This window comes from Schistocerca serialis, chromosome 6 (genome assembly GCF_023864345.2).
Source record: "Schistocerca serialis cubense isolate TAMUIC-IGC-003099 chromosome 6, iqSchSeri2.2, whole genome shotgun sequence".
NCBI lineage: Eukaryota > Metazoa > Arthropoda > Insecta > Orthoptera > Acrididae > Schistocerca > Schistocerca serialis.
Window position 1 is genome coordinate 286530825 of NC_064643.1, and position 14274 is coordinate 286545098.

The window sequence follows — 14274 nt, forward strand, 5'->3', positions numbered from 1 at the left end:
TGAAAACTCAGTCTTGCAAAACCGCCTGAAGAAAACAGGGCAGGTGCCCATGGAAGCCCCATGTGTAATGAGTACAGAGGATACAAGTTCTTCAGCAGGTGTCATAGGCCACAGTCTGGGATTTCCATATAAAATCATTCATGACATGGGTGGACAAAGTATCGGGATGGTCAACTGCAGAACACCGCGCTTTAAATCCACGTAGTGCATCTGTTAGTAAATTTTGAAACTCAACCCACCACAAAGCCGGGCTTTAATCATATGTTCCATCACCTTGCAAACACAGCTGGTAAGAGAGATGGAGCAGTAGCTAGATTGGTTGGTTTAGAAGAGGGAGAATGGGACCAAACTACGAGGTCATCAGTCCCTTGTTCCTAATAAAACAATGTCACAAATGTGAGAATAAAACGGACGAGACATACAACACAAAACGGAAAGAAAGGAAAGACCACAAGAACGAAGGAAAGGCAACAAACACTAACAGGAACAAAAGAGGACAAGAAAACAACAAAGAAATGCAAAAAACAGAAGAGAGTAAAACAAAGAAGCAGATTACAGTGGCTGGCCGATCATGAAAATAAAGAGGAAAAGCCAGCCACCAGCACTATGGTGGAGGCACAGAGGGACAAAGGACATGCACTAAAACTCAGATCAAATGATAAAACCCACCCTCATGGATGAAATGTAAAACCAAATCAGCCGATGAAGCGTTGTCTGCTAAAATCAATGATTACGAGTCCGGCAACCCGAGATGAAGTCACAGGGCAGCCAAAGAAGGACAGAGCAGAAGAATATAGGCCACTGTCAACCAGGCTCCGCACCGACACTGAGGTGGGTATTCACGGCGCAGGAGGTAGCCGTGGGTTGTCCAGGCATGGCCAATGCGAAGCCGGCAGAGAACTATGGAGTCCCTGCAAGAGGCCCTCATCGAGAACTTCCACACATTCGCGGTCTCCATAATGGCTCGCAGTTTGTTGTGCATACTGAGATTTGCCATTCCATCTCCCAAAGCTGAAAAACCTTGCAGCATAATAACGAACTCAGGTCAGTTGTTGGGATGCCCATCTCCAGAAGTAGTTTCCGTGTAGCCTGTTTGGCCAGCCTGTCAGTAAGTTCATTTCCTGGCATTTAGACATGACCAGGGGTTCAGATGAACACCACTGAACGACTGGACCATTCCAGGGCATAGATGGACTCCTGGATGGACACTACCAATGGATGACGAGGGTAGCACTCATTGATAGTTTTCAGGCTGCTCAAGGAGTCAGTAGATAAAAGAAAAGACTCCCCAGGGCATGAACGGAGATACTGAAGTACATGAGAAATGGCCACCAGCTCTGCAGTGGTGCAACCATCGGGTAAGGAATGCTATTCAATATGGCCGCCGTGAATGTGTGCAAAGCCCATGTGATCATTAGCCATCCAACCGTTGGTGTAAAACACTTCAGAGCCCCGCAGCACGTCAAGAATCGAGAGGAAGTGACAGCAGAGAGCCACAAGGTTAACGAGTCCTTAGGGCCACGTGACAGGCCCAGACAAAGTTGCGGCCGAGGCATACACCATGGAGGTGTACGTGAACGGACCTCAAGTAGAGATGGTAAAGAGAAGGACTCCAGTTTGGAGAGAAGGGACCGCATGCAAACCGCAATCGTTAGCCCCGACCTGGGCCGCCATTGTGGGAGATGGACTGCCGCGGGCGGTGAAAGGAGACGGTAATTCAGATGCTCAGGGGAGCTACGAATGTGTGCAACATAACTGGCAACTGCAATGGAGGGATCCCAGCCTCCACCAGTACGCTGGTCACCGGACTCGTACTAAAAGCTCTTGTCGCTTGTCGAACCCCACAGTGGTGCACAGGGTCGAGTAAATGCAATGCTGAGGGTGCTGCCGAACCATCAACCACACTCCCATAGTCAATTCGGGATTGGACAAGGGCTCTGTAGAGCTGCAGCAGTGTAGAATGCTGCGCACCCCAATTGGTGTTGCTCAGGCAACGGATGGCATTGATATGCTGCCAGCACTTCTGCTTAAGCTGACAAAGATGAGGAAGCCAAGTCAATCGAGCACTGAAAACCAGTCCTAACAATCGTTATGTCTCCACGACAGTTAGTGGATCGTCATGAAGGTAAAGTTCTGGGTCCAGATGAATGGTACAACACTGACAGAAGTGCATGACACACGACTTTGCGGCTGAAAACTGGAAGCCATGGGCTTGAGCCCACGACTGCGTCTTGTGGATGCCTCCCTGTAGGCAATGCTCAGCAACACCAGTACTGGAGCAGCAATACGAAATGCAGAAGTCATCTGCATACAGAGAAGGTGAGACGGATGGCCCGACAGCTGCTGCCAGACCATTAATGGCTACTAAAAATTGAGACCACTCAGTACAGAGCCCTGTGGGACTCCATTCTCCTGGATATGGGGAGAACTATGGGAGGCACCAACTTGGACACAGAAAGTACAGAGCGACAGGAAGTTTTGGATAAAAATCGGGAGCATGCCCTGGAGGCCCCACTCATACAACGTGGCAAGGATATGATGTCGCCAGGTCGTGTCGTATGCTTTACATCAGTCAAAAAAGACGGCAACCAGGTGTTGGCATCTGGAAAAGGATAATCAGATGGCAGATTCGAGGGACACAAGATTATCAGTAGTAGAGCGACCCTGGTGGAAGCCGCCCTGACCTGGAGCCAGTAGGCCACGTGACTCCACAACCCAACCCAGCCGCCGACATACCATACGTTGGGGAGGCTGATGGACCAATAGCTATCCACATCAAGCAGGTTTTCATCAGGTTGGAGCACCGGAATGATGGTGCTCTCTCGTCATTGCAATGGAAAGACACCATTGCACCAATCCGGTTGAAGACGATGAGGAGATGTCCCTTGTAGACAGATGAGAGATGTTTAATCATCTGACTGCGGTCCGATCCGGCCCAGCTGTGTTGCGGAAATTTACAAGGGCACTGAGGAACTCCCACTCTGTAAATGGGGTGTTATAAGATTCACTGTGGTGTGTAGTGAATGAGAGGACATTTCCTTCCAGCCGCCGTTTGAGAGTGTGAAAGGCTGGGGGGTAATTCTCCGACACAGAGGCTTGAGAGTGTGCTCAGCAAAGTGCTTGGCAATCGCGTTTGCGTTGGTAGATAACACGCCATTTATGGTAACACAAGGAACACCTGTTGGAGTCTGGTACCCATAAACATGCTTGATCTTTGCCCCGACTTGGGAAGGTGACGAATGGCACCCAATGGTCGAGACTTATCTCTCCCAACACTCCTGCTTACGTTGTTTGATAAGTTGGTGAACGCAGGCACGGAGCTGTTTAAAAGCTATGAGGTGCTCGAGGGAAGTGTGCCACTTATGCTGCTGTAGAGCTTGCCGATGCTCCTTAATTGCTTCAGCAACTTCCGGCAACCACCAAGGGACTGCCTTATGCCTCGGGCACCCAAAGAGCGAGGGATCGCATTTTCTGCCACAGAAACAATTGTTGTAGTCACCTGTTCAACAATGACATCATTGTTACCGTATGGGGGATATTCAATGGTGACAGCTGAGTTAACAGTTTCCCAGTCTGCCTTGTTTAAAGCCCATCTGGGTAGGTGTCCATGGGCTTGATGCAGGGGCAGTGACAGGAAGGTGGGGAAGTGGTCACTACCACACAGGTCGTCATGTGCTCTCCAGTGGATAGATGGGAGAAGTCCTGGGCTGAGTAGCTACCATGAGCCACACTGAAATGTGTGGCTGCCCCATTATTTAAGAGGCAGAGGTTGAACTGAGACAGTACCCTTTTCTTAGCGAGAGAAGCCGAAGAAGACTTGCACTTCTCCAGCTTAGATGTGGAGACGGACATCCCAGATGGTTGGTGCAGGAGCAACAGGGAGGGAAATGCCCCCCAACATGAAGGGGGCAGGTGTAGTCTTCCGGCTCCGAGAGGTGACCGGGGTTGACAGAGCTGATGGTGCCAGAACTGTTGTAGTGGCGGCGTTAGACAATGTTATATGCACAGGATGCAGATGTTGAAATTCTCTCTTAGCCTCAGTGTAGATTAGTCGGTCAGGGTCTTGTACTCCATAATTTTCCTTTCTTTCTGGAGAATCCTGCAGTCTGGCGAACAAGGTGAATGGTGCTCTCTGCAGTTGACACAGATGGGAGACGGGGCACGTGGAGTATTGGGATGTGATGGGCGTCCGCAATCTTGGCCTGTGATGGTGGAACTACAGCGGGAAGACATATGGCCGAACTTCCAGCACTTAAAGCACCGCATCGGTGGAGGGATATAGGGCTTACACCACAGCGGTAGACCATCACCTGGACCTTCTCAGGCAATGCATCACCCTCAAAGGCCAAAATGAAGACACTGTTGGTAGCCTGATTGTCTCTCGGACCCCGGTGGACACGTCGGACAAAATGCGCACCTTGCCACAGTAAATTGGCACGAAGCTCATTGTCAGACTACAAAAGAAGGTCCCTGTGAAATACGATACCCTGGATCATATTTAAGCTCTTATGGGGCGTGATGGTTACAGAAAGATCCCCCAGCTTGTCACATGGAAAAAAACGCCCGTGACCGGGCAGAGAATGCTGTTTTGATCAAGACTGACCCAGATCTCATTTTGGACCTCCCCAAACTTGTCCTCTAAATGCTCAACAAAAAACTAGGCTTCATTTTCATGAAAGATTCCCCATCAGCTCCCGAACATACAAGGTACTGGTGCGAATAAGACCTGCTGCCATCCTTAGCCTGACATTCCTTCCATGTTGTGGCCAGGTAGGGGAACGATTTTGGGTCATACTTCTGTGCACTGAGTTGAGCCTGTGAACGCTTAGAGACGCTGGTGTTTCAACACCAGCAAGAGATGATGTACTATGCTTCATCACATGTCATCCGCCCAGATGCCACCCACTCCGACCAGGGACCCTCCCCACAGGCGCCACCCAGCCGCAGCAAAGGCCACCTGACAGGATGGTCATTGCCGGGAGTCCCGTTGCCCCAGGAGGATGGCATCTACCCCTTGGCATATGTGGGGATTTAATGGAACAACATCAGCACAGCGATCCCTGTGCGCTCAGGGGACTACAACCAACAGGGTATATGGCGGCCCCACCACAACGGGCTGGCTACCGTGCTGGACATCAGGTGCAAAGAAGTCCATGGTCATTGTAGACAGAGAAAGCGATATTGTGTGGTGGAAAATGCTCCCAGGAAGGTGTCCTCACCCAAGAGATGGAGAATGAGCGGGATTGAAATATGACGACAAGAAAGTGGGCTAAAGATCTCAATGCACCATGAAAGGCGCCCTTCCCCAATTGCCTTGCTATTCGGGAAAATTTTGAAGAATGGAGGTCAAACTGTACAGGGGACCATCACATAAAGGCCGAAAGGTGCGAGACTCCTTTTAGTTGCCTCTTACGACAGGCAGGAATACCTCGGGCCTATTCTAACCCCCGGACTCACAGGGGGTAGGTAGCTAGAAAGAAGGTTTTTGTCCTTACCGGGCTTAGGTATGGGTATGACTGTGGCTTCATGCCAACGTCCAGGAAATGTGCCCTCTGCCCAGATGCGGTTGTATGTGTTAAGCAGAAAGTGCTTGCCCACAAGAGAAAGGTTCGTTTCTGATGAAGGAATCCAAAACTTCCGCAAAATGGCAGCCCAAGGTGTTGAAGACAGCAACAGGGTCTACGATGACATCATCATCAGTGACTGTCTGGGTGGAAATTGAGGAACGGATATTGGTTCCAGAGAGCCTTCAGAGGTTGGTCCACAGAACAGAGGAAGGTGTGGAACTGTTAAAAGAACTTGTGAATGAAATTCAGCTAGTTCTTTAGCCATCCCTAAGAATGCGACGACACTTTGCATGCATCTGTTTATAATCAATGCAGTTTGCCAGCGTAGGGTGGCGGTTAAAAATGCGGAGAGCATATCCATGTGCACGAATTGCGTCGCAGCATGCCTCAGTCCACCAAGAGACTGGGACACAACATGGTAGAGAGGAAGTGCGGAGGATGGACCCTTTTGCAGCAGTAAGGATAACAGTTGTGAGATATTCGACCTGGTCATCACAACTGGGGAAATGTTCTTCCAACGTCACCAGGGAGGAGTAAAGCTGCCAGTCAGCCCTAGAAAGCTCCAATTTAAGTGTGCACATGGATGGGATAGGGGTCAGCAAACAGATTGCACATGGGAGATGGTCGCTCGAGTAGGTGTCAGAGAGAGCGGACCACTCAAGACGATAGGCAAGCTGGGCAGTGGAGAAGGCTAGGTCCAAATGGGAATAGGTGTGCAAGGAGTTGGAAAGAAAAGTGGGGGCTCCAGTGTTAAGGTAGGTCAGCCAAGAGGGCACCTCTCTGACAGGTTCTGGGAGAACCCCAAAGGGGATGATGTGCATTAAAGTCACTGAGTAGCAAAAATGGGGCAGGCAGCTGCCCAATAGGTAGAAGGAAGTCTGCCCTGGTGACGGCGAATGATGGAGGGACATATACAGTATAGAGGGAAAAAGTCAGGTGGGGAAGGGAAAGGTGATTTGCAACAGTTTAAAGATTGCTAGTCAGCTAGATGGGTTGACTATGAATGTCATCCCGTATGAGAAGCATGGCGCCCCCATGAGAGGAAATACCGACATCAGGGGGAAGGTCAAAACAAATCGCTAAGAAATGTGAAAGCTCAAAGCAGTTGTGAGGGTGCAATTTCGTTTCCTGATTACTGAGTACAAGGGACCGCTGCAACGCTAAAAGCAGCTGTAAATCATCTTTGTGGGACCAAAGGCGGAGTAGATTCATGATGAAGAGATGTGGGGGTGTCAGCTTGCTTGTGTGGTCCAACGCCAAAAAATGGTGGTTGGTGTGCACCGACGACACGGAAGCTGGCCGGGCTAAGGTATCACGTGCCGACACCATCGAAGATGATCTTCGAGGTGACAAAGGAGAAGACCGTTTGCCTTTGGAGGGCTTCTTTGAGACTTTCCAGTTAGATGAAGACTCAGGTGGTGTTTGGCTGGAGGGACAGAAGTCTTCACAGGAGTACTCCTTCTGACTTTCCGGGGAACCGGTTGTGTAGCTGGTGGTTTCGCCCCTTGAGACGAGAGATTGACGACTTGTTGCACAGCGGGACGGGGGGATGACGTTGCTACCTTGACAGTGGGCGATTTCATGATTTCAGAGCTGAATTGGAGGTCACATGTCTGCGTGGCCATGTCATTCATGGAGCGAAGGGTAACAAAAGCAGAACTATAGGTACCAGACAGGAGAACACAAGTTTGCAACTAGCAAGTAACTTGCGAGCAGATGGATAAGGCACCTTTTCCTTTACCCGGATTTCTTTAACAGCCCACTCATCAAGATAGACTTGACACTCCTGAGAGGAGGCGGCATGGCCGCCATTGTAGTTTATACTGCGGGGAGAAGGAGGTGGACAATCGCCCTCATGCACATCCCTACCACAGGTGACACACACACACACACACACACACACACACACACACACACACACACACAAACGTGACGCACTGAAGGATGAATGAAAAATACTAACACCAGCACTTATTTTAGGGTGGTAACTTACTTCGAGGCCATAATTAAAACTTTAAGATTACCCGCCATACCAGTGAAAATTATTTAACAAAGCACAAACTTTAGATAACCACTAGCTAGGTATTGTTACCAAACCATATGAAATTTGAAAGAAGATGCAATACAAGTCTACCATGAGTGAGAAATTTATTTATGCAAGCACATGAAAGTGATTGTAAAGAGTATGCTTTCCAAGTATTTAAGAACGCTGTAATAAATTATCAAAATTATGTTCATGGTCAGATATGTGCATAGAGTTATAGGACTGTGGTCCCCCCCATGAACCATGGACCTTGGCATTGGTGGGGAGGCTTGCGTGCCTCAGCGATACAGATAGATGGCCGTACCGTAGGTGCAACCACAACGGATGGGTATCTGTTGAGAGGCCAGACAAACATGTGGTTCCTGAAGAGGGGCAGCAGCCTTTTCAGTAGTTGCAGGGGCAACAGTCTGGATGATTGACTGATCTGGCCTTGTAACATTAACCAAAACGGCCTTGCTGTGCTGGTACTGCGAACGGCTGAAAGCAAAGGGAAACTACAGCCGTAATTTTTCCCGAGGACGTGCACCTTTACTGTATGATTAAATAATAATGGCGTCCTCTTGGGTAAAATATTCCGGAGGTAAAATAGTCCCCCATTCGGATCTCCGGGCGGGGACTACTCAGGAGGACGTCGTTATCAGGAGAAAGAAAACTGGCATTCTACGGATCGGAGCGTGGAATGTCAGATCCCTTAATCGGTCAGGTAGGTTAGAAAATTTAAAAAGGGAAATGGATAGGTTAAAGTTAGATATAGTGGGAATTAGTGAAGTTCGGTGGCAGGAGGAACAAGACTTTTGGTCAGGTGATTACAGGGTTATAAATACATCAAATAGGGGTAATGCAGGAGTACGTTTAATAATGAATAAAAAAAATAGGAGTGCGGGTTAGCTACTACAAACAGCATAGTGAACGCATTATTGTGGCCAAGATAAACACAAAGCTCATGCCTACTACAGTAGTACAAGTTTATATGCCAACTAGCTCTGCAGATGATGAAGAAATTGATGCAATGTATGACGAGATAAAAGAAATTATTCAGGTAGTGAAGGGAGACGAAAATTTAATAGTCATGGGTGACTGGAATTCGTCAGTAGGAAAAGGGAGAGAAGGAAACATAGTAGGTGAATATGGATTGGGGGGGAAGAAATGAGAGAGGAAGCCACCTTGTAGAATTTTGCACAGAGCATAACTTAATCATAGCTAACACTTGGTTCAAGAATCATGAAAGAAGGTTGTATACCTGGAAGAATCCTGGAGATACTAAAAGGTATCAGATAGATTATATAATGGTAAGACAGAGATATAGGAACCAGGTTTTAAATTGTAACACTCTTCCAGGGGCAGATGTGGATTCTGACCACAATCTATTGGTTATGAACTGCAGATTGAAACTGAAGAAACTGCAAAAAGGTGGGAATTTAAGGAGATGGGACCTGAATAAACTGAAAGAACCAGAGTTTGTACAGAGTTTCAGGGAGAGCATAAGGGAACAATTGACAGGAATGGGGGAAAGAAATACAGTAGAAGCAGAATGGGTAGCTCTGAGGGATGAAGTAGTGAAGGCAGCAGAGGATCAAGTAGGTAAAAAGACGAGGGCTAATAGAAATCGACAGGAAGTGCAAAATGACTAAGCAGGGATGGCTAGAGGACAAATGTAAGTATGTAGAGGCTTGTCTCACTAGGGGTAAGATAGATACTGCCTACAGGAAAATTAAAGAGACCTTTGGAGAGAAGAGAACCACTTGTATGAATATCAAGAGCTCAGATGGCAACCCAGTTCTAAGCAAAGAAGGGAACGCAGAAAGGTGGAAGGAGTATATAGAGGGTTTATACAAGGGCGATGTACTCGAGGACAGTATTATGGAAATGGAAGAGGATGTAGATGAAGATGAAATGGGAGATAAGATACTGCGTGAAGAGTTTGACAGAGCACTGAAAGACCTGAGTCGAAACAAGGCCCCGGGAGTAGACAACATTCCATTAGAACTACTGACAGCCTTGGGAGAGCCAGTCATGACAAAACTCTACCATCTGGTGAGCAAGATGTATGAGACAGGCGAAATACCCACAGACTTCAAGAAGAATATAATAATTCCAATCCCAAAGAAAGCACGTGTTGACAGATGTGAAAATTACTGAACTATCAGTTTAATAAGTCACAGCTGCAAAATACTAACGCGAATTCTTTACAGACGAATGGAAAAACTGGTAGAAGCCGACCTTGGGGGAGATCAGTTTGGATTCCGTAGAAATGTTGGAACACGTGAGGCAATACTAACCTTACGACTTATCTTAGAAGAAAGATTAAGAAAAGGCAAACCTACGTTTCTAGCATTTGTAGACTTAGTGAAAGCTTTTGACAATGTTAACTGGAATACTCTCTTTCAAATTCTGAAGGTGGCAGGGGTAAAATACAGGGAGCGAAAGGCTATTTACAATTTGTACAGCAACCAGATAGCAGTTATAAGAGTCGAGGGGCATGAAAGGGAAGCAGTGGTTGGCAAAGGAGTGAGACAGGGTTGTAGCCTCTCCCCGATGTTATTCAATCTGTATATTGAGCAAGCAGTAAAGGAAACAAAAGAAAAATTTGGAGTAGGTATTAAAATCCATGGAGAAGAAATAAAAACTTTGATGTTCGCCGATGACCTTGTAATTCTGTCAGAGACAGCAAAGGACTTGGAAGAGCAGTTGAATGGAATGGACAGTGTCTTGAAAGGAGGATATAAGATGAACATCAACAAAAGCAAAATGAGGATAATGGAATGTAGTCAAATTAAATCGGGTGATGCTGAGGGAATTAGATTAGGAAATGAGACACTTAAAGTAGTAAAGGAGTTTTGCTATTTAGGGAGTAAAATAACTGATGATGGTCGAAGTAGAGAGGATATAAAATGTAGACTGGCAATGGTAAGGAAAGCGTTTCTGAAGAAGAGAAATTTGTTAACATCGAGTATAGATTTAAGTGTCAGGACGTCGTTTCTGAAAGTATTTGTATGGAGTGTAGCCATGTATGGAAGTGAAACATGGACGATAACCAGTTTGGACAAGAAGAGAATAGAAGCTTTCGAAATGTGGTGCTACAGAAGAATGCTGAAGATAAGGTGGGTAGATCACGTAACTAATGGGGAGGTATTGAATGGGATTGGGGAGAAGAGAAGTTTGTGGCACAACTTGACTAGAAGAAGGGATCGGTTGGTAGGACATGATTTGAGGCATCAAGGGATCCCAAATTTAGCATCGGAGGGCACCGTGGAGGGTAAAAATCATAGAGGGAGACCAAGAGATGAATACACTAAGCAGATTCAGAAGGATGTAGGTTGCAGTAGGTACTGGGAGATGAAGAAACTTGCACAGGATGGAGTAGCATGGAGAGCTGCATCAAACCAGTCTCAGGACTGAAGACCACAACAACAACAAACAAAACAGGTCAGTCAATCTCTTTTGTGCACAATACTATTTACAATTATTACCAACTAATCAATTAAGTTTCTGCCACTGGCTTCACTCGCTCAAGCCTGGCCCAGTTTTTCTTCTCCCTCAACACACAGTATAGTTGAATTCTTTTATCTTGGCCGTTCGCGTATGCCCACCCAGACGCGGGAGATTGCTGCGTTGCCAGTTGTACGCGCCAAGAGAAGCAGCACCATAGTATAGTATAGTTCGCAAACTTACGTTTAGGGGGGGGAGCGTGCAGTTTATGAAGTAAAGCCACCACGGCCGCGTTAACCCTTTCGCTGCTACAGAGACGTGCTCCCCGCATTCCGCGATGTGCGCGATTTTGTCATCATTGCACTGCTCGCCTGTGCAGACACATGGTGTTTCGACTGCGCTGACACACTTTATCATTCGATTTCATAAAAACTATTTGGCCCAAAAATTTGATTTTTACACATCTTCTTGACTGATACCTTCCCCCCCATAAATGACTTAATTTTGTTTCGATGTTCAATGCAGTTATTGTGCAGCATTAGATGTAGTAAACCATTGCACGAAATTTTGAACAGTTTGCAGAGGTAAAAGTCCATAGCGTATACTTTCAATATGGTCGATTTTAGTTACCAATAAAATTTTCAAAAAATTACATTCAAACGAATAAAAATCAAGAAGTAAGACACTTCGATATTGTTTTTAAATAAAGAAAATATTAAGCTCCGAACAAGATTTGAACTCAGAACTTTTTGTTGGAAAGCTAAACACCCTAACGAGTGTGCTAACGGAGCTCATCGTTTAATTGGGTTCCTGGAGGACTTTAAAGAGTCATGCAAAATACCGACAAACACTGTTGGTATGACTATGAATTGCTCACGTTTCGTCGAAGTACAATAGGAAATTAACAATTAAGCTGTTATTTATTGCGAAAAAGCGGTTAGTGAGAATGAATTTCCTTGCTGTCGCCTGAATTAGGACGATTATTGCTTGTTTGGTTTAATTAATTAACAGAATATGAAGCAATTGGTATAAGGAATGCTTTTTCCATACTTTCTTTTACAGAAAGTCTGTTATCGAGGCATTGCTTTTGTTCAATTACTTTATTTATGACTGAATGTTTCTAAAACTGAAGACACTCGCCCGTGGTCTGTACTGCAGTCAGCTCTGGCAACGTCGTTCTCTGTTCATTGGGTGACTGTGTTTTGTGACGTCAGATGCGCAGAACGAACCTAAACTCTGCCACCGCCGTAAATGACGCGCACTTTAACAGCAGAATAAAGTGGTACAACTTTGGGAGCAACATAAACTCAATTGCTGATTTCTCATCTGAGCTGACTGAAGGAATGAAGTACCATAGTTACCCACTAGACGACCCAGAAATGGAGTATGATGAAACAATTTTAGGCACCTCAACACCGGTTTGGGTCTCCATTATTAAAGAATCCATGGAAATACACATGGCAGAAAACCTGAATAACGATGACAGCAGCTAACAGCTGGATAATGCACGGAATCTCATAATCTCCACGATTTCCTCAAATCGAAAATGACAGTGCACCAACAGTTGTGGTTATTGGCAATACTGAGAGTAGCAGAGTTCCGCACTTCCAGCAGTGAGGGTGCTGCTGCCGCCAGGTAGTGTAGCCTATAAGTCAACTTTATTTTGACACTTGGGCCGACCATTCACAGTGCAATACATATTGAAAAGGAGACGATGTCTTTGTCAGTCTTCTACTCCCCATACCATAATGGGCAGGACTCTTACCTTTTCAGGTTAACACTGTTGCTGACCTTAAAAGTCAATAGTGTAGTAGATTAGTAGGAGTTTTAGTGTCACTGTTTGAGCTCTTAATTCATTTGTTGCGCCATGTTTCAAGTGTTCTCTGCAAATAAATTTTTTTAGCATTAGTTAATCTACTGTAGAAATTTATAGGTCTACCAGTGCTGAGTACTTGTCCAATTTTTAAGCTTTGTGGATGTTAAAACTCCAAGGTATGTGATACACTAAGCTGTTTCTTGTATCATATACATCTTTATTCTGTTTATTGTGCCACTCATTACAATAATGAAGAGAAATCCAGACAAACAGATCCCTGATGCATGTTATTTTGAATTTCAAATTAATATCCTCCTCCTAAAGACCCTTGAGCAGCACTGTATACCTTTATTTCTTTCCTTATTCTGTACTTACTTTCTCCATATTGGTTAAAAAAATTCTGTACCTGCTACACTAATTTTCTCCACACACTTTTGCACGTCCAGGTAGAGAGCAGCCAGTATCTGGCAGGAAAAGCAATACAGTAAAAGCTACCATGAATCCAGACACTATACATATTACAAATTACCCTGGCCACATTTTTCTGTCTGTATGTGAAGGCTTCTCAGGAACTACTGTAGTGATTTTGATACTTTGTACACTAATAGATAAAACAGAGGAGGTTTATGTAAATCACTACAAGTCGTCCAGCCATAGATATTTACTGCGAAGCTAGAGCAGGTCATTAGTATTTTACAATCAAAGCAAATTTCAAAATAAGTCTGAAACAAGTTAGTAACACAATCACACAGAAACCAGAAAGCTCGACATCAGTATTTTCTTGGAGTAATTTGAATGGAAGCTACTAGACTAACACGTACCTGGTAAAGTTGCAATAACTGACATTTCAAGATCTGTACTGCTGTCTTGCACCTTTCTTTGCTTTTCTATGAAATCATTTAACTCCATGTTTTGTTCAACCAACTCTTTGATTCTTTCTTCAGCTGTTCGTAACTCCTCCTGCATTTTGTGAAGTGTGCTTTCATATTCATCAACTTTCTTTTTAAAATTTGTTGAACAATGTTCAGCATGTTTTGCCTGGAAAAAAACAGGTTCAGAAGAATTTCTTCTTTTGAGCAAGGAGCAACTATGGTAATTCAGTGAAATAAATAATAAAAGAATAACATTACGACAAGGACACCTAATGGCAGCAGCAACAAAGCTACAAGAAAATTTTTTTCTAGTCCAAAGCCAACCTTACATGAGAAGGCAGGCAAATCAACATTAATAACTTGTTAATGCAATGTAAACCACGTGCTATAAAATTAACTTGAGAAAAGACTGCACAATAATAAGTGGATTTCATGTAATTCAGTTTTTGTACAAACCATAATTCACTAACAATAGAGTTTTTATTGACATCATGTATCTTATTATATTTGCTGAGAATATGTAAAACAATATTTTTTGTTCACACT

General features: G+C 45.1%; 1 protein-coding gene across 2 annotated transcripts in view; it reads right to left on the reverse strand.

The window, feature by feature from the left end:
- LOC126483770 (rootletin-like) overlaps positions 1-14274 on the reverse strand; it is a 250250-nt gene that overhangs the window by 159714 nt on the left and 76262 nt on the right. For both annotated transcript variants that reach the window (XM_050106920.1, XM_050106919.1), the window contains exon 8: positions 13678-13894. In XM_050106920.1, coding sequence (XP_049962877.1) covers positions 13678-13894 — 217 coding nt within the window. The remainder of the gene's footprint in view (positions 1-13677; positions 13895-14274) is intronic.